A 16,766-nucleotide genomic window follows, 5' to 3' on the forward strand; every position below is an offset into this window, starting at 1 on the left:
CAAGCCACAGTGATTCAAATAAAATTTAATTTAATGTCTCTTTCACTTCATAGTCTAGAACAGAGGTTGGTAAACTACAGCCCACAGGCCAAATCTGGCCTGTCACCTGTTTTTACAAATAAAGTTTTATTGGAACACAGCCACACCCATGTGTTTACATATTGTCTGTGCTGCCTTCACACTACAAAGGTGAGTTGAGTAGTTGCAACAGAGACCAAGTGGCCTGCAACGCCTAAAATATTTACTCTCTGGCTCTTCACAAAAGTAGTTTACTGCCTCTTGGTCTAGATGTAGGCAGGCAGGTGGCCAGGGTGGTCAGGCAGCTGGACTCCATGATGTCCTCCAGGGACTCAAGTCAGTAGGTCAGCACTGTTATCTTCAACATGCGGCTTCCATCTCTAGGTGCAATGAGGCTGTTCTCACTGCTACCATTTTCTAGCCAGCAGGAATGTAGAGAGGAAGTCAGTAGAAGGCAAGCAGTTTTCTTTCCAAAAGATATGACATATACATTGTATGCAACACCCTGCTCACATCCTGTTGGCCAGAACTTACCACACGGTCACACATAGCTGGAAGGAAGGCTGGGAAATGTAATTTCTGTATGGGTAGCCAAGTGTTTAGGTAAAACTTGGGAGCTTCTATTACCAGAAGAAAGATGGGGACAATAGTGGATAATTAATAGTCTCACCCACACAGGATCAGAGGATGCTGTTTAAAGCATGGTAGAGAAGTTAGCCTCACACTGAAAGAGAGGCAAAGAAACATAATGGAAGACCCAGGTAGGAAGGGTGGAAGGGTTGTAGTTAATGTAAGGTAGGTTGAAATTCAGATGCACTGTTAATATGTGACAATATGGCTTGTTAGGGACCTCTGGAAGATTAAACTCTCCTTGACCCTGAATTCATTGTATTAACCTGCAGATTTAAAGCTTATGTCCTCTGAAACTGTTGAACTGCAACCCAATAGCCTTGATTCTTGAAGAGGATTGTATAACTATATAGCTTACACTGTGTAACTGTGTGATTGTGAAAACCTTGTGGCTTACACTTCCTTTATCTAGTGTATGGACAGATGAGTAGAAAAATGGGGACAAAAATTACATGAATAATAGTGCGGCATGAGGGATGGGATGTTTGGGGTGTACTTTTTTACTTTTATTTTTATTCTTATTTGTTTTTTTTTTTTATTTTGGAGCAATGAAAATGTTCAAAAATTGGTTGTGGTGGTGAGTGCACATCTATATGATGGTACTGTGGACAATTGATTATACACTGTGGTTGATTGTAGGGTATGTGACTATATCTCAATAAAAGTGAATTTTTTTAAAAAAGAAGCTTATGTCCTGAAGGATGATTTTGAGTTAGCCACTGAGTTTGCAAATACTTTATAAATATTTGGTAGGGGAAGGAAAATATATCTCATTTCCTTCCCCCACGTGGTGCATTCTTCCATCTACATACTTGGGTTTGTCTCTCGCTCACTGTTTTCCAGGAACCCAAGGTTTAGAGATCTTATCTTAGGATGTCTATGGCCCTTGGTGTATGTCCCAGCAAAATTCCCATTGACAGTCAGAGGCTTCTTAAAGGGGTTAAGCAGCATCCCATCTTCTTCGTTTTGTTTGAGGGAATGACTAGAGGAAGACTTGTGATGAAACTTGGGAATAGTGTTTACCCATTGTCCCTTCCTAGTCCAGTTGAACTTTGAGGCTTAGAAAGGGCTAAGGACTGTATCTCAGCTTTAGTTCTTCAAAACCACCCATGACTTTTTGTGTCATGACAGACATCTGAATCATTTCTTTGTTGCTCCCTGGAGGAAAAGGGGAGTGGTGGCCGTTTCCTTCTCTAGGAAGGAGGTTCATAATTATGAACCTAGCAGAAGGTGCTGTTGTGCCAGGGATCCCAGAATATCCCATTGACAAAAGTGCTGTCAAAAGAAGGGGGAGTGTCATCTGAATTTTTCTCTTGCTTTTAAGAATTCAGTACCCTTGAATTTACCACTTGTCAGGGTTGTAAGATCACAAACTGGGAGACCGGGTTGTTTCCTGAACTAGCGGTTCTGAGGAGCTTGGTATGTAGTTTTGTAGTAGAAAATCAATCAGAGCATCCTTAGCATACATTTTTATTCAAAAATGCTCCACCAGAGAAGTCTCTAAAGGAGTGTTCTAACCTGTGGGAGGAGGGCGGAATATTTGCCTAGGGCTTTAGCTGGAGGAGGTCAGCCAGAATTCAACTAAGTTTCAAGAGTTAGTTAAGGGTGGTTCTCCAAAGAGGGAGGAATTGTCCTTGCAGAGTAGCACCCTTTGTTTGTGAAATTTGCATTTTATCAGTAGGGACAGGGAGGGAGAGTTCCGCGCTAAATTAAGTGCAAGAAAGAGTGGGGAGGTATGGCTTGCGGAGGGGAGGCCCCAAGGACCTGCGAGGGCCACAGTGGAATGTTCTCAGATCTTCCTTGTCCCTCCCAGTCCAAACTATGCTACTAACCACCTGTGTGATCTTACACAAGGTATTTAACTTCTCTGCATCCCACTTCATTTATTGTTGGTTTTTTCATTCGTTCAGTTAATACTTAAGAATGCATGCTAAGTGTTAGGAACTTTGTTAAATAATGGAGGCACCAGTAAGACAAGATACATTCCTTGTCCTCAAAACATGAAAATTTTCACACTTTTTCACTTTGCCTTGAACTGTGGGAACATAATAGCATTGGGTAAACCTGGTTGCCGGGTATATAAACTTGTAAAATTGAAATGTGCTTATTAAAGGAAGAACTGCTTTCATTTTATGTGTGGCCAAAGTGAACTCTTCTTCTGTAGCCAAATTAAGGCAGGGCCATTCTAATTTTTTTTTTAATTGAGATATATTCACACATTGTATAATCCATCCAATGTATACAATCAGTGGCTCACAGGATCATCATATAGTTGTGCATTTATCACCACAATCAATTTTAAACATTTTTATTACTCCAAGATAAAGAAAAAAATTAAAATTAAAAAAAAACAACAAAAACATCCCTACTCCTTATCACCTCCCCCATTATTTATATATGTATTTTTGTCTTTATTTTATTACTCATCTGCCCATACACTGGATAAAGGGAGTATCAGTCACAAGGTTTGCACAATCACATGGTCACATGATAAAAGCTATATAGTTATGCAGTCATCATCAAGAATCAAGGCTACTGGATTACAGTTCAACAGACTCAGGTATTTCCTTCTAGCTCTTATAATACACTAGAAACTAAAAAGGGATAAGTGTATAATGCATAAGAATAACCCCCAGAAAGACCTCTTGGCTCGATTTGAAATCTTTCAGCCACTGAAACTTTATTTTGTTTCTTTTCTCCTCCCCGTTTTGGTCCAAGAAGGCTTTCTCAATCCCATGATGCCAGGGCCAGGCTCATCCCTGGGAGTCATGTCCCATGTTGCCAGAGGGATTCATATCCCTGGGCGTCATGTCTCATGCAGGGGGGATGGTAGTGAGTTTATTTACAGTAAGAGAGAGGCCACATCTGAACAACAAAAGAGGTTCTCTGGGGGTGACTCTTAGGCATAATTATAGTAGGCTTAACTTCCCCTTTTCAGGAATAAGTTTCCTAAGGGCAACCCCCAAGATTGAGAGCTTGACTTATTAAATTGGGGGTGGGGGTGGGTCCCTAATGCTTGCAAGAATATCAGGAATTCCACAGGTGGGGAAGTTTAATATTTCCACATTTTCCCTCAGTCCCTCAAGGTGGTCTTTGCATATATTTTATATTTTCTTCCCAGAATACTCTGGAATGTGTCAGGGTGTTACATTAACCTGTACAGAATAACAAGATCTCACTCCCTATTCTAGGTTCCATGTATTTTTATGTTGTTTAAATAAATTGACTGTACAGGTTAAATTAGATAGTGTGCTACAGAGAATATAAATTTTGTACCAAATAAACATCTCTTAAATAACAGTTAAAACTCAGGAATAGATGTGACTGCTGTAAGAGCTTACAGTCTAGGAACCTTATAATAAGCCTTATTGGACATTCTGCATTGTCCAGTTGTCAATTGCATTGTCGATTGCCCAACCTCTGCCCATATTCTATCCCTTGAGAACCTATGCTCTTGAATTCAATTCTCAGCATTTGCTCATTATAGTTAGTTTATATTAGTGAGGCCTTACAATATTTGTCCATTCGTTTCTGGCTTATTTCACTCAACTTGATGTCCTTAAGTTTCCTTCACCCAGTTGCATGCCTCACAACTTCATTTCTCCTTGCAGCCGCTCAATATTCCGTTTTTTGTATATACCACAGTTTGCCCCTCCATTCATCTGTTGACATACTCTTAGGCCACTTCCATCCATTGCAAATCGTAAAGGGACATTCTTGCTTAAACATCAGGATAGTACTAAGAACATTAACTTCTTTTAAAGTAATAATTGCTTTTTTTCATGAGAGCCTCTAAGACAGTGGTTCTCAAACTGAACTGTGCATCAGAATCAATCAGAGGGTTTGTTAGAACACAGATTGTTGGACCCCACTCCTGGAGGTTCTGATCCTATAGATATGGGGTGGGGTCTGAGGATTTGCATTTCTAACAAGTTTCTGGGGAGCCATGCTTTCAGAGCTGCTAGATAATACTCTTTGGCAAGTATATCTATTTGAATCAGATTTTACTAGTTGTCTAAGTGGCTAAATCTTTGCTACTGGGGTCTGAATCTATGTCTTTGCCATTAGATAAATCACTGTAAACCTTGCTGACCTGGTTTGTTCAGTCTATTGAAGCAAGTTATAAATGTTTTAATTTTTAAGATGTCTGAAAATTCAGGTTTCTCACTAATTTATATTGGCTCCCTCATTTAATGGTCTAAACATTTGCATGAGACTTTATATTTTGCCCAACACTTTCACATATTTTATTTGATCTGCTCAACAACTTGGTTTAGGTAGACAGAGCAAACATTTTCCTCCTGTGACAGCAAAGGAGATGGAGGCTGAGAGTGTATAAATGATGTACTGAGATCACACAGCTGGTTCCAGGGTCTCTGACTTTAAAACCAGCATCTTCCTCCTACTGCCTCATGCTGTCTGGCCTCAAGGACAGCATTCCTTCTGCCTTGTTTTCAGTAGGAGCTGTGTCTCTGTAGAGCTAGATATTTAGATAGAAATAGAAAAATTATCTTCTTTAATTGCACTCTTGAGAAACTTACCCAAGTTCTGTCTAGCAGAGACGAGATTCTGGATTCCCAAACAGTTGCAGTGAAAACCCACTTGTCCTTGTAATTGCAGAATGAGTCCATATCCAAAGATGGGCCTTCCTCTTTGGGGTTCGTTTGTAATGTAGGGCTCGCCTTGAGTCCTGCTTGGTCCTATCTGTAGCTGGCCATCTTATTTGGATTCTTCCAAGGGGTTAACAAATGCATTTGCATCTTTTAGGTCATCTGCATGCCTCCTCTGCCCAAAATAAACCATTGATTGAATGTAACTAGGCAAAGATTGTGGAATATGCATTTTAAAAAAATATCAGATTTTTTGTGTACTTAAACCTTCCTTAATGAATGTTGGCACATACAGCAGAGAGTGTTGTCTTGCTACTGTCATTCCCCACCTGTTTCTCCCTTCCGTAGATATGCAAAAGTTATAAGGGAGAGGGTCGAACACCAATTTGTAGCCAGCAGCCCTCCTGTGAAAGGCTCCACATCTGCGACCACTTCACCCGCGGGGATTGTAGTTACTCCAATTGCTTCAGGTCCCATAACCTGATGGACAGAAAGGTGCTGGCTGTCATGAGGAAACACGGGCTGAGCCCAGAAGTGGTTCAGAACATCCAGGACATCTGCAACAACAAGCACGCCCGAGGGAGAAAGAACCCTCCTGGCCGGAGAGGTAAATGCTTTTTCCTTTTTAATTATATAAACTTTCAAATAAACAGAAATTGCCAGGAAACAAAAATTTTACCTGTACTCTCTACCTCGCCACATAAAACTGTTTTCATTTTCCTTTCTAGACCTTATCTGTATGTGTACACACTTTTTACCTAATTATAATCATTGTATGTGATTTTGCAATTTTATTTTTGTGCACCAATTCCCCCCAGATTTTAAAAAATGTTTTTCATTTTTCTGGAAGCTAATTGGTAAAACCTTTGGGGGGGAGGGGAGAGGGAAGAAACCAAATAATTTTTTTAGATTCACCAATGGTTAACATTTTTTTCACGATTGCTTTATCTCTCTCTCTCCTTGTGTACAGATAGACACATATGATGTTTTGTGGTTAATCCATTTGATGTTTGCAGACATTATGACATTTCACACCTGAATTCTTCAACATATATCTCCTATGAACATGGCCATACTTTTACATAACCACAGTACAATTCACACACAGGGAAATTAACATTAATACAGAACTACATACAATTTAATTTACAGTCCTCAGTACTGTTTCTTAAACAATTTTGTATTGTTTAATGGTATTAATACATGCAGTTTTTAATGCTTTTTTGAAGTGGTTGTAGACGAGGTGAATTTTATGAAGTAGAATACATGAGTCTAATATTCTGTAAAAGGTAATAAACAACCCCCCCCCCCTTATATTTGGGAAATGCCTTATAGCTTAAGGGACTTTCACCCAAAATATCTCGTTGTTCCTCTCAGCAAAACCATGAGGAAAGGCAGGTATATTAGCAGCATTACTTAATGTGTAAGGTAGCAGGGTAAGAAATTTTAAGTGACTTTTATTGCAAGCAGACTTAAGTCATTTTTAGAAGCACAAAGGGTAATACTATGAATAAATCAAAAGTAATTTTTTTAAGATCTCGTCTCAGACCACTAGAAAGTAGCAGAGCTCACATGTTCTGATTCCATATCTAGTGATTTTTCTTCTATACCATAATGCTCTCTGAACTGGAGAGCGTCTAGAGGGATGGTCTTGGTGCAGTTTCCCATGATAATGAATGTCTTTTTCTGTATGTGAGAAAGATCTTTATTAGCATTTCCAGCTAATCTACTTAACTAACTGTTTTGTTGACAGGAGCAGGATGTTTGCTTTTATTATATTAGTGCTGTCCCTGGGTTTGGGAAAAAATGACCGCTCTTCCTTCCCTTCCCTACACACATGCACATGCACACAATGGCACATCTCACACACTCACACATACCTCATATACCTCACAGCACACATAGTACACCACACACATACATGCACACAACACATGCAAATACACTTGCTACACACACACCCCACATGTATACCACATACATGCACACGCACCTGACATATACATGCACACCATCCACACCTCAGACACACAAATGCCACACACATGCACAGCACATACCCACACAAACCTCACACACGCCCACATACATACACAAACACACCGCACACACCTCATACGTGCACACCACACACCACAGAAACACCCCTCATGCACACTTCACACATGCAGATATCATACACAGATATGCCACACAGGCACACCATACACACCACACAATTATTCACACAGCTTGCACACATGCATACATACACCGCTCACACACACACCACACCTCACACACACACATGCATCCATATATACACACACATACACACCACACAAGCACACCCACATACCACTCACATATGTGCACACCACGTGTCTCATGCACACTTCACATGAACACACTACACATATACCACACACATGTGCAAACCACATACACAGGTGCACACCTCACACCCATGCACCACATATGCATGCATGCCTCACACATAGACATGCACACTTCACACGTACTACATATCTCACACACACACCTTACAACACACATTACATGCACACACATCCATCACACACTCAAACCACACCCACACCATACCTCACACATGGACATCAAATGTGTGCATACCACACACACATACTTCACACATGCTCACAAACATACACACTCATTCCTGTCTGCTTCAAGGAAGGGTGTGATTCATCAGGTTTATAGAGAAGCCATTTCCCTCCAGGCTGCTGCTTTGTCTATTTTGGCTTTTGATGCTGCTCCTTTAAGCTTGGGCTTTGGTGGGACTGGATTAAGAAATCTGGGAGAATGTCCAGCTCAAATGAATGCAGAGCTTTAGGATGCGGTTTCATTTTTTGTGTGTTTGTTTTAAGTATTGTGAATCCTTAAATTGTAAAGTACACCCGTATCACAACATGGGCAAAATCTAAGTGATTTTTGGAAAACCCTCCCTGCTTTTCTCCACTTCTTCCCTCTATTCACCATAGTAATGAATACTGACTTCTAACCAGGGGATAGCAGACAGCCCCACTTAAGAGTTTTGGGGGTGGGGGCTACATCTAAATCCCAACAGAGAAGCCAGAGAAGAACCAGGATCCATCTCTTATCATAGAAGATGGCTTGATGTTCTCTGTTGTGCTATTGGAAATGTCAGGAATCCTTCATCTTCATAACCACCCTTCCTCAAGAATTTTTATACACCAGATTAAAATATGTAATTTTGATAGAAGTTGAATAGCAAACCTGGAAAAGCTGAAGGGAGGAATGGTAGGTAAGAACTCAAGTCTGTTAAGTTTAATTTTCATTCTTTTGTTTTGTTTTCTTAGCTCCTTCCTCAAATCGTAGAGGTGTGGCATATAGAGGCAGAAGCAAAAGTAGAGACAGATCATTTCTGGACAGTCAAGAATTCCTTCCATCTGCTTCAGCTTCTACTCCAAGGTCCTGCACATCCAGTCCAGATAACATTGACAGTGGGTCTCCCCTGGATGATGTGAAGGATCTCACCCATAAATTCATGTATTTGGGGAGTCAAGATAGCTCTCAACCCTCCGTCTCATCCAGGCCCACCGATCTTGTAGGAACAGGACAGGTGGGAGCAAGCCACAGCTGTTCAGAGAATGACAGTCGAGAGGGTCTCTTATTTGGGAACCATTTTTCTGCTTTTAATTCAACATCAGCCGCCAACCGGAAGGGCCCCACCTCCTGGCTGAATGACCAGAGCACTGAGAAAGAGAGCTTGTTTTCTGAGAATCAAGCTGCCTCCTTCTCAGGTCTTATTTCTGTCCAAACACCCGAAACCGTAACCACCACAAAGAACCCAGGCAGACCTTCCTCGGACTTGTCTTCCAACATCGAGGGCAGAAGCGGAAATCAAGATGTCCAGCTTTTCTCTTTTTTAAATAATATCATTGATGAAATGGCCACAGGTACAACTTCCATGAGATCTTTAAATTATAAGACCACAAGCAATAGACAGAGAGAAAAATCATTATCCAGGAATCAGGACACCGGAACCACTCATGGGAATCCCCAAATCACTGGCAGAATTGCAGAAGGCGATCAAGGAGTGGCATCTGTTAATGCTAAATCTGGAGGGAAGACATATTGGGCTAGTAAATGTGTCCACAGTGCACCAAAGGACTTGAGTAAAGTTACTAATAAATCTACAGGTGTGGATAAAACTGGTGCCACTGGTTTCAGCCGAAGTGTGGCAGTCAGCAGGGATAAAGATGTGTTACACTCTGGAAGTCAGAATCTGAGAACCCAGGTAGTTCCCACACATGGGGACATCACTGCCTCTGCACAAGTCAGCAGTCCGCCTATGATGTCACCTGCTACTCCCTCCTCAAGCAACAGAGCTGCAGCCTGCAGGACCCACGGTGACAACTCTGCCCAAGCCTCCGTTACCTCTGCCAGTGTGCTTCCAAAAGGGAGGATCCAAGACCCAGATCTGTGTAAGTTACTGGAAAAAAAAGGGCGGGGGGGGGGGCTGTCATGTCTTGTGCCTACCACAAGGTGGTTGTGGCTAGTTCTTCTTAGATGTTCATCAGTGGTTATTAAAGAGTTTGGAGTTAGAGGGTTTTGTTTAGGTGTTGCATTGGTGAGGAGCTTGACATATGAAGCCAGGGAAGTATGTGGAATAAGCTGCTACATTTAATGAAAATAGGAATAGTTCAGTTATGATTTAAGAAGTAAACATACCTCTCGTGTGCCCCTCATGCTCATGTTTCCTTTTATGGAGGGGATAGCTAGGCTCTCATGAGCAATACACAAATCTTGGTCATTTTCTTGAATGTGGCCACAGTTTCAGATATTCTTTCCTATCATGAGACCAGATGGACTGGTTTTTGGTGTAAACATTAAGATCAGCATACATGCATCTTCTTTTGTTTTATAGATTCCATTTCTGACATCAACAGTACCGCATTTTCCAAGATAGATGATCATGGCTCAGAAGAAATTTGTCTTGACCATCTGTATAAGGGCTGTCAACTTAGCAGTGAGTAATTTAAGGACTTTTCCACAAGCAGAAATTTTATTAATAGTAGTATGGCCAACTTTTACTATATGCCAGGCACAATGCTAGACGCTTTCATGTGTATTTTTTGAACTTCACATCAGTGCTCGAGTTTGTGCTGTTGTTACTCCATTTCGCAGATGTGGAAACTGGGGCATGGAAAGGTTAAGGCCTTGATCCTAAACTGCCGTCCAGCCTGTGCTCTTCACCGCTGCATAATATTACACTTCCTCCATTGCCAGTCAGTCTTAGGTGAAACATTTTACTTAATCAGGGACCCAACTTTTCATATACTAAGAACAGAACAAACAAATCCACCAAACAAAAATGAAGTATTCTAGCAGAGAGATTGTAAAAGTTCATTTCCTGTCATTGTTCAGACGTAGTCTCTTTTCTGGCCCAGTGGGCTCTTTGCAGATTCTCCTTGCACCTGTCCTGAAGAAACCTGTGCCCCACAGGCCTGGTGTCATTTCAGCCAGGTGACCACACTGTTCACTGTCCCTCCCAGCAGGCTTCCTGGGGAAGTGTTTCCCACGGGACTGCATGTTGGGCAAATTGCTTTCCTCTCATTCTTGTACCACTTTCTGCTGCCGACCTGTCTCCAGGCCTAGACATTATGTCTGATTTCATTTGCTTGGTCTCCAGATCACTTTCTTAGAGGCTTGTGACTCATTTGCCTTGTGTCTGGCAGCAGGATTCTACCCTGTATTCTCTAAATCCGTTGAAGGTCTTTAACTTTTTAAAACAGCAATTAGATAAATTATTAGTGTGACTCATTTTTATTGTTGAAAATTTAGGAAGTCTATATACTACCAAAAAGATAATTTTAAAAGTCACCCATATCCCCAGCATGTAGAGGTGATTTGCTAACAATTTGGTGTATTTCCTTCCATTCTTTTCTCTCTGTGTACTTTTTTTTAACTGCAAACTTGGATATAGCTATGTACAGTTTTACATCCTGATTTTTTATTATTCTGAGTATTTTTCTATGTTATTAACATTTTTTGAAAATATTTTAATGGTTTACAAACTGTCTTATAGCTATGACATTATTTCTCTATTTCTCAGTTGTTATTGAGTATTTTCTTTCCTGTTTTTTCCGATTGTAAATAATGTTGTGATGAATATCTTTACATATAATTCTTCATCTTCGGCTCTAGCCCAGATTGTTCTTATGTGGCTTTGAAACAAATCTCTTTAATTCCATAAGCATCTGATAATTTTCATAGAAAGTATACTCTCCTCCCCTTCCAAAAACAACAGAAACTGAGTACACACGTAGGTGGTGTATTAGAAAGGCTGTGGCCTAGATGCAGTCTGACCTGGATTCCAACTTGAGTTCCCTGAGTTTTCATTCTCCCCTCTGCCTGGCTCACAGGGACTGACTTGCAAGAGGCTCTGTTTATATAGGTACCTTTTATTGTTCCCTTTAAAACTGTACTGAACTTCCCTAGGCTTAGTGGTTCCAAGCTAAAGTTGTTTTTAAATGAACTGTCTTTAAGGAAAATAGCCATTAAAACCCTGTGCCCATGTAGCTATTTAAATCAAGGCAAATGAACTTGCAGATTTTAGTTTGCAGAAGAAAATCCTGAGATTTAACTTCATACACCCATACTTGTTACAAGCCTGTCCCATCTTCTTTCAGAGGCAGGGATCCTGAATATCTATTCATCCTGAGACCCTTTAGCTACTTGTGTGGTTTTTAGAAGTAGATCCATTTGGGGTCCTTCCTGATGTCCCCCATGGGATTTGAATGTGCACCTCTGCTCTAAAGCTGTCCGTTTCCATGTGCTTTCTCCAGGCAGGCACTTGTCCTTGTGTGTCTCCTCTAGAGCTTAGGGAAAACTTCTTGTGGCCTTTTTCTGTTAATCCCTTCAGTTGTCAGTGTACTAGTCAAAACAGCAAAGACAGAAAAGAGCTCGCTATTCAAGGTCTTCTGGGCCCCTGGTCAGATTCAGTTCTGTAGTGTTTCCTTCCTTGTCAGGGGAGCATTTAACTCTTAGTGCCATTTTTCTGCTGCCAACATCAATGACATCATTTGTGACCCTCCTCTGTTTTCCTTTCTGCTGCCAAGCTGACTTTGAAATATTTCACATTTTTTGAAAACAGTAAGAAGACTATATTAGAGAAACTCCTGTGTATCTTGTGCTTGACTTTTGCCAATTTTAACACTATGCCATATTTGCTATCTAGCCTCTTATTTATTTGTTTATTTTTAATAGATAAAACATTATAGCTGCAGTTGAGGCATCCCGTGTGCAGTCGCTTCCAAAGCCCACCAGGTGGAAAATGGGATCATGAATTCAGGCTCCATAATTCCCATGGGTGACTCTGTACTTTTTAATCAGCCAAGACTCAGGCAGGGCCACTCTGTGAGTTTGCCTGTAAGTGACTGAACCTTCTCTTTTTGTTACAAAGTAGTCATACCGCTTTTGACATTTCAAAATGATTTAAATATTGCATAATGCAAATTTTGATAAAAAACTATTTTCTGTACTTTTGTATTATTATGGAACATTCTATATGCATTATATGTAATACATTATATACACATTATACAAACATAGTCTTCATTCATTTATTCAGCAAGCATTCATTTAATGGCCATCTTTTGCATACCCAGCCCTGAGTCAGTTATGTGAAGGAGATGTAAGCTAAACAATGATGCAACCTTTTCCTCAATGAGTTTCCAATTTAGTGGGGCATCGAGACATGCAAAAATGAGAAAACTGCATAAAGTAAATATATAAACAATAAAGCCCAAACTGAGTACTAAATACAGGCTAAGGGAATACAAAATAAAAGTCATATCAGAATGGAGTAAGGTTAGTTGAGGAATCTTTCTGGAAGAGATGAATTGTTGGCCAGGGTTTCAAGAAAATATAGGCAGTGTCTATGCTGGAGAGCATTTTTTTCTTTATATATACACTCGGGGATGCAAAAAGGCTACCTCAAATTTCCACGTGGCTACAGTGACTTTTGGGGAAGTGGAGTATTATGTTTTCTGATGAGTCTCCATGGGTATTAAAGGAACCTGGATAATGGATATTGGGCAGCGTAAGCAAGAGGCCAGTGAGAGCAGAGGGGTAGGCAGGAAACGTGCTTGCCTGCAGGTGTGGCAGGGTGGGATGGCAGGCCTACGTGGAGAGAGTCAGCCGTGAACTTGGTTGAGTTAGTTAGAACTCCCTCCTGCTATGCAGGCCCTCAGATCTTCTCCCTATCTTTGTAGACAGCTGCAGCAAAGTTCATTTCCATCTGCCCTATCGGTGGCAGATGTTAACTGCAAACACATGGATGGATCTCAAGCTCATGGAGATGATTGAGGAGGCCTACTGTGACCCAAACAACTGCATGTAAGTTGGTGGCTGTACTCTGGCTTGCAAGATCCACTTAATCAAAGGAAAGTATAGTGCTAGTCTTATGGGAAAAAGAAAAGAATTTCCTTCAGAAGCTCATTCAAGTTTGAAATACCTCCTGAGATCAAAATGGCACTTGCACTGCTGAGTTATGTGTTGATTTGCAGAAGCACTGAGCCTGGCTTATACTGGGGATTTGGAACGATTTGCTAACCCAATGGAAATAAACAGTAACGTGATTGTTTAGTCAGTATTTGTCAGTGTGTCTTGCAGAGACACACAATGCTGAGGCAGTTTGTATTCCTATGAGTTCATCAGAGAACTATTAAAAATACTAAATGATTTAGGACAAAATAGCCTTTGGCTTAATTTCATAATTTTAAAACATGGTTTGAATAATTTCATGTAGCTCTTGTGCAGAATTCTGCATGGAATACATTAGCATTTTCTGTCTTCCTTTATTTGTTTATTTTTAAAAAATATATGTTTTTTAGAGAAATTCTGGGCTTACTTTATTTTTGCTAGTTTCTCTATCCTGGACGTATCTTAAGAGGATACCTTACATTTCTGTTTCTGTCAGAGTTGATATGGGTGATACTACGCATGACCGTGTTTAGCAGTGATGTGCAGGGGTATAGGATGTATCCCAGTTTTACAAGGAAATTCTTTGAGATAAAAAAAAATTATCGTCATAGTTGACTACAGTGAATTTTTGGTGGGGATTCTGCATTGCTGCACTCTGCCACTAGAGGGTGGCATCAACTATTGTCTTGTTTCTAGATGCTTCCCCACCCCCATCCCCCACCCCCAGGTGAGTCTAGAGCAGGGCTTCTCCACCTGGGCATTGTTGACATTTGGAGCCAGACAGTTCTTTGTTGGAGGCAGCTGTCCGGCAGCTTCCCTGGTCTCTACTCACTAGATGCCAGTAAGCACCATCCCTTCCAGTTATGACAACCAAAAATGTCTTCAGTTTTCCAGATATTCCCTGGGGTGAATAATCGTTCCTCGTTGAGAACCACTGTTCTAAGAGGTGTTTCTTGGGGTAGCAATTCTCAAACTTTTGAATCTCAGGACTTCTCTACACTCTTAATGTGTGTTGAGAACTTCAAAGAGCTTTTGTTAATGTGGATTATCACCATCAATATTTGCTATCTTAAATTTAAAACTTAGAAAAATTTAAATATTTATTGATTTATTTAAAAAGTCCTATTACATGGTAACATAAATAATGTATTTTTATGAAAAATAACTATTTTCCAAAATAAAATGAATTTGTTGAGAAGAATGTTATATTTTTTAAATCTCTTTAATATTTGGTGAATAGAAGACAACTGGATTCTCATTTCTGCTTTTGCATTCAATTGATAGTGAAATCACACAGCATAGCCTCTGGAAAACTACAGTGCACTCACGAGAGAATGAAAGTTTGAAAAAGGCAAATAATGTCTTAATATTATCATGGAAATAATTTTGACTTTGTGGACTCTCTGAAGGGCTCTTGGACCACACTTTGGTAGCAAACATCTTGGAGTTAGCTCAATAATTAAATAATTTTTAAAACTGACTTACTGTTAGCTGAAGATGCAACAGATACATCATAACTTTCTAACATTGAACCAATCCATGTTTTATATTTTTGGTGCTCAGTCCTCTATCTACAAATAGAGTTTCATGGGCACAATTTTATTTTGGGATACTTTTTGGGAGAATATTATTATTTTATGACACCATCAAATTTGTGGCTTAGGCAAGTTACTTTACGTTTCTGTATTTTAGTTTTCCTTTTGTGTATAAGATCTAGAGCTTTAGAATGAAATTTTAAATATCCCTTTCAGTTCCAACATTTTAATTCTGTGCTCTCATCCAAGAAGACCAGATTGCAGCAAACAGAGGTCAATATAGCATTTTGTTAACTTTAACCTTTTCTCTTTCAGCATTTCCATAAGACATCATAACATCAATTTCCAGGAAATGACTTGTGATGCTAATCCCATGCGCCGTATCTCCACTCCTTCATCTATGGCAAAGCTGAGCGATTCCGTCTTTACCACAAAATGGATATGGTATTGGAAGGATGACTCTAACAATTGGATTCAATATGGGGAAGATGTGAGTATGATTTTTCCTTGTGGGAGGCTCTTGCTTAAACTTGCCAACTTAGAAAGAAATCTATTTTAGAAATGCCTGAAGCCTGCATTTGCGGTGCTTTTCTATTTTCCGTATTTGCATTTTTTCAACAAGCATGGACACTGATGGTAAGTAAAAACAAAAATGAATATTAATTATTTCTGAGGAACCCTTTGAGACATGAGTCAGCCCATGTCCCTCTTTCCTCACTGTCAGGGACTTTCGTTTTGATGTAGAGGTAGATGTATCAAGACTACCTCTTGAGCCAGAAAAGAGGGTGAGAGAGAGAAGCCAGGAGATTGATGGAGCCTGGACTCACAGGGACTTGAAGACCTGGAGCCAGAAAATTCTAGGCTTTCCCACAGAGGGGCCACAGAAATAGGGAATACAAGTTGAGATAGGCAGAGCTTCTTTCCTTCTGTCTGCATCCCTTCCTCCCATCAATTCATAGGATAAAAAAGAAAAAAGATCTGAGGTAGGTAATGAAATCAGAGTGATGAGAAAGAACATAAAAGCAAGAGCTTAAAATGGAAGCCAAAAATAAAGCAGGGACAAGATGATGTGAGCCTTCGGCTTCTCCTAGTTATTACTCAGTGGGCCATAATTCCAGGCTAAAGAGACTCAGCTCAGGCCTTTCTCCATCCGGGACACTTTCCTTTGGATGCATTCATTCTGGTGCCCTCTCCCTTTCATCCAGCAGGCATTTTTATGGGGGGAAAAGAAAAGAAGGTGAATGTACCTGAAAGAAGCAGAACATAGAATGTCTTTTTAAAGGATTGTGAGCCACGCCCCACCATGTGCTGCCAGCAGGACTTTAACTGTCGCTAGCTCCTCCATTCTAGATCACAAAGATCAAGGGTCTCCTCACCATTAAATGTTGGGAGCCCCTGCTATTAGGGGCTGCCCTGGTTGGCCACCTTTGCTAAGGGTGGGGACAGTGGAACTGTGGCCTAGCCTGTCTCTTGATAGAATACCCAACCATTCTGATTTTTGGACCTTTCTTACATGCCTTGA

General features: G+C 40.4%; 1 protein-coding gene across 1 annotated transcript in view; it reads left to right on the top strand.

Moving 5' to 3' along the window:
* Nucleotides 1-16,766, top strand: part of ZC3HAV1 (zinc finger CCCH-type containing, antiviral 1) — a 54,998-nt gene that overhangs the window by 15,413 nt on the left and 22,819 nt on the right. Inside the window, exons 3-7 of the mRNA XM_037836062.1 lie at nt 5,607-5,865; nt 8,579-9,706; nt 10,150-10,251; nt 13,499-13,622; nt 15,560-15,734. Coding sequence (XP_037691990.1) covers nt 5,607-5,865; nt 8,579-9,706; nt 10,150-10,251; nt 13,499-13,622; nt 15,560-15,734 — 1,788 coding nt within the window. The remainder of the gene's footprint in view (nt 1-5,606; nt 5,866-8,578; nt 9,707-10,149; nt 10,252-13,498; nt 13,623-15,559; nt 15,735-16,766) is intronic.

The sequence above is a fragment of the Choloepus didactylus genome, chromosome 5 (assembly GCF_015220235.1).
Source record: "Choloepus didactylus isolate mChoDid1 chromosome 5, mChoDid1.pri, whole genome shotgun sequence".
NCBI lineage: Eukaryota > Metazoa > Chordata > Mammalia > Pilosa > Megalonychidae > Choloepus > Choloepus didactylus.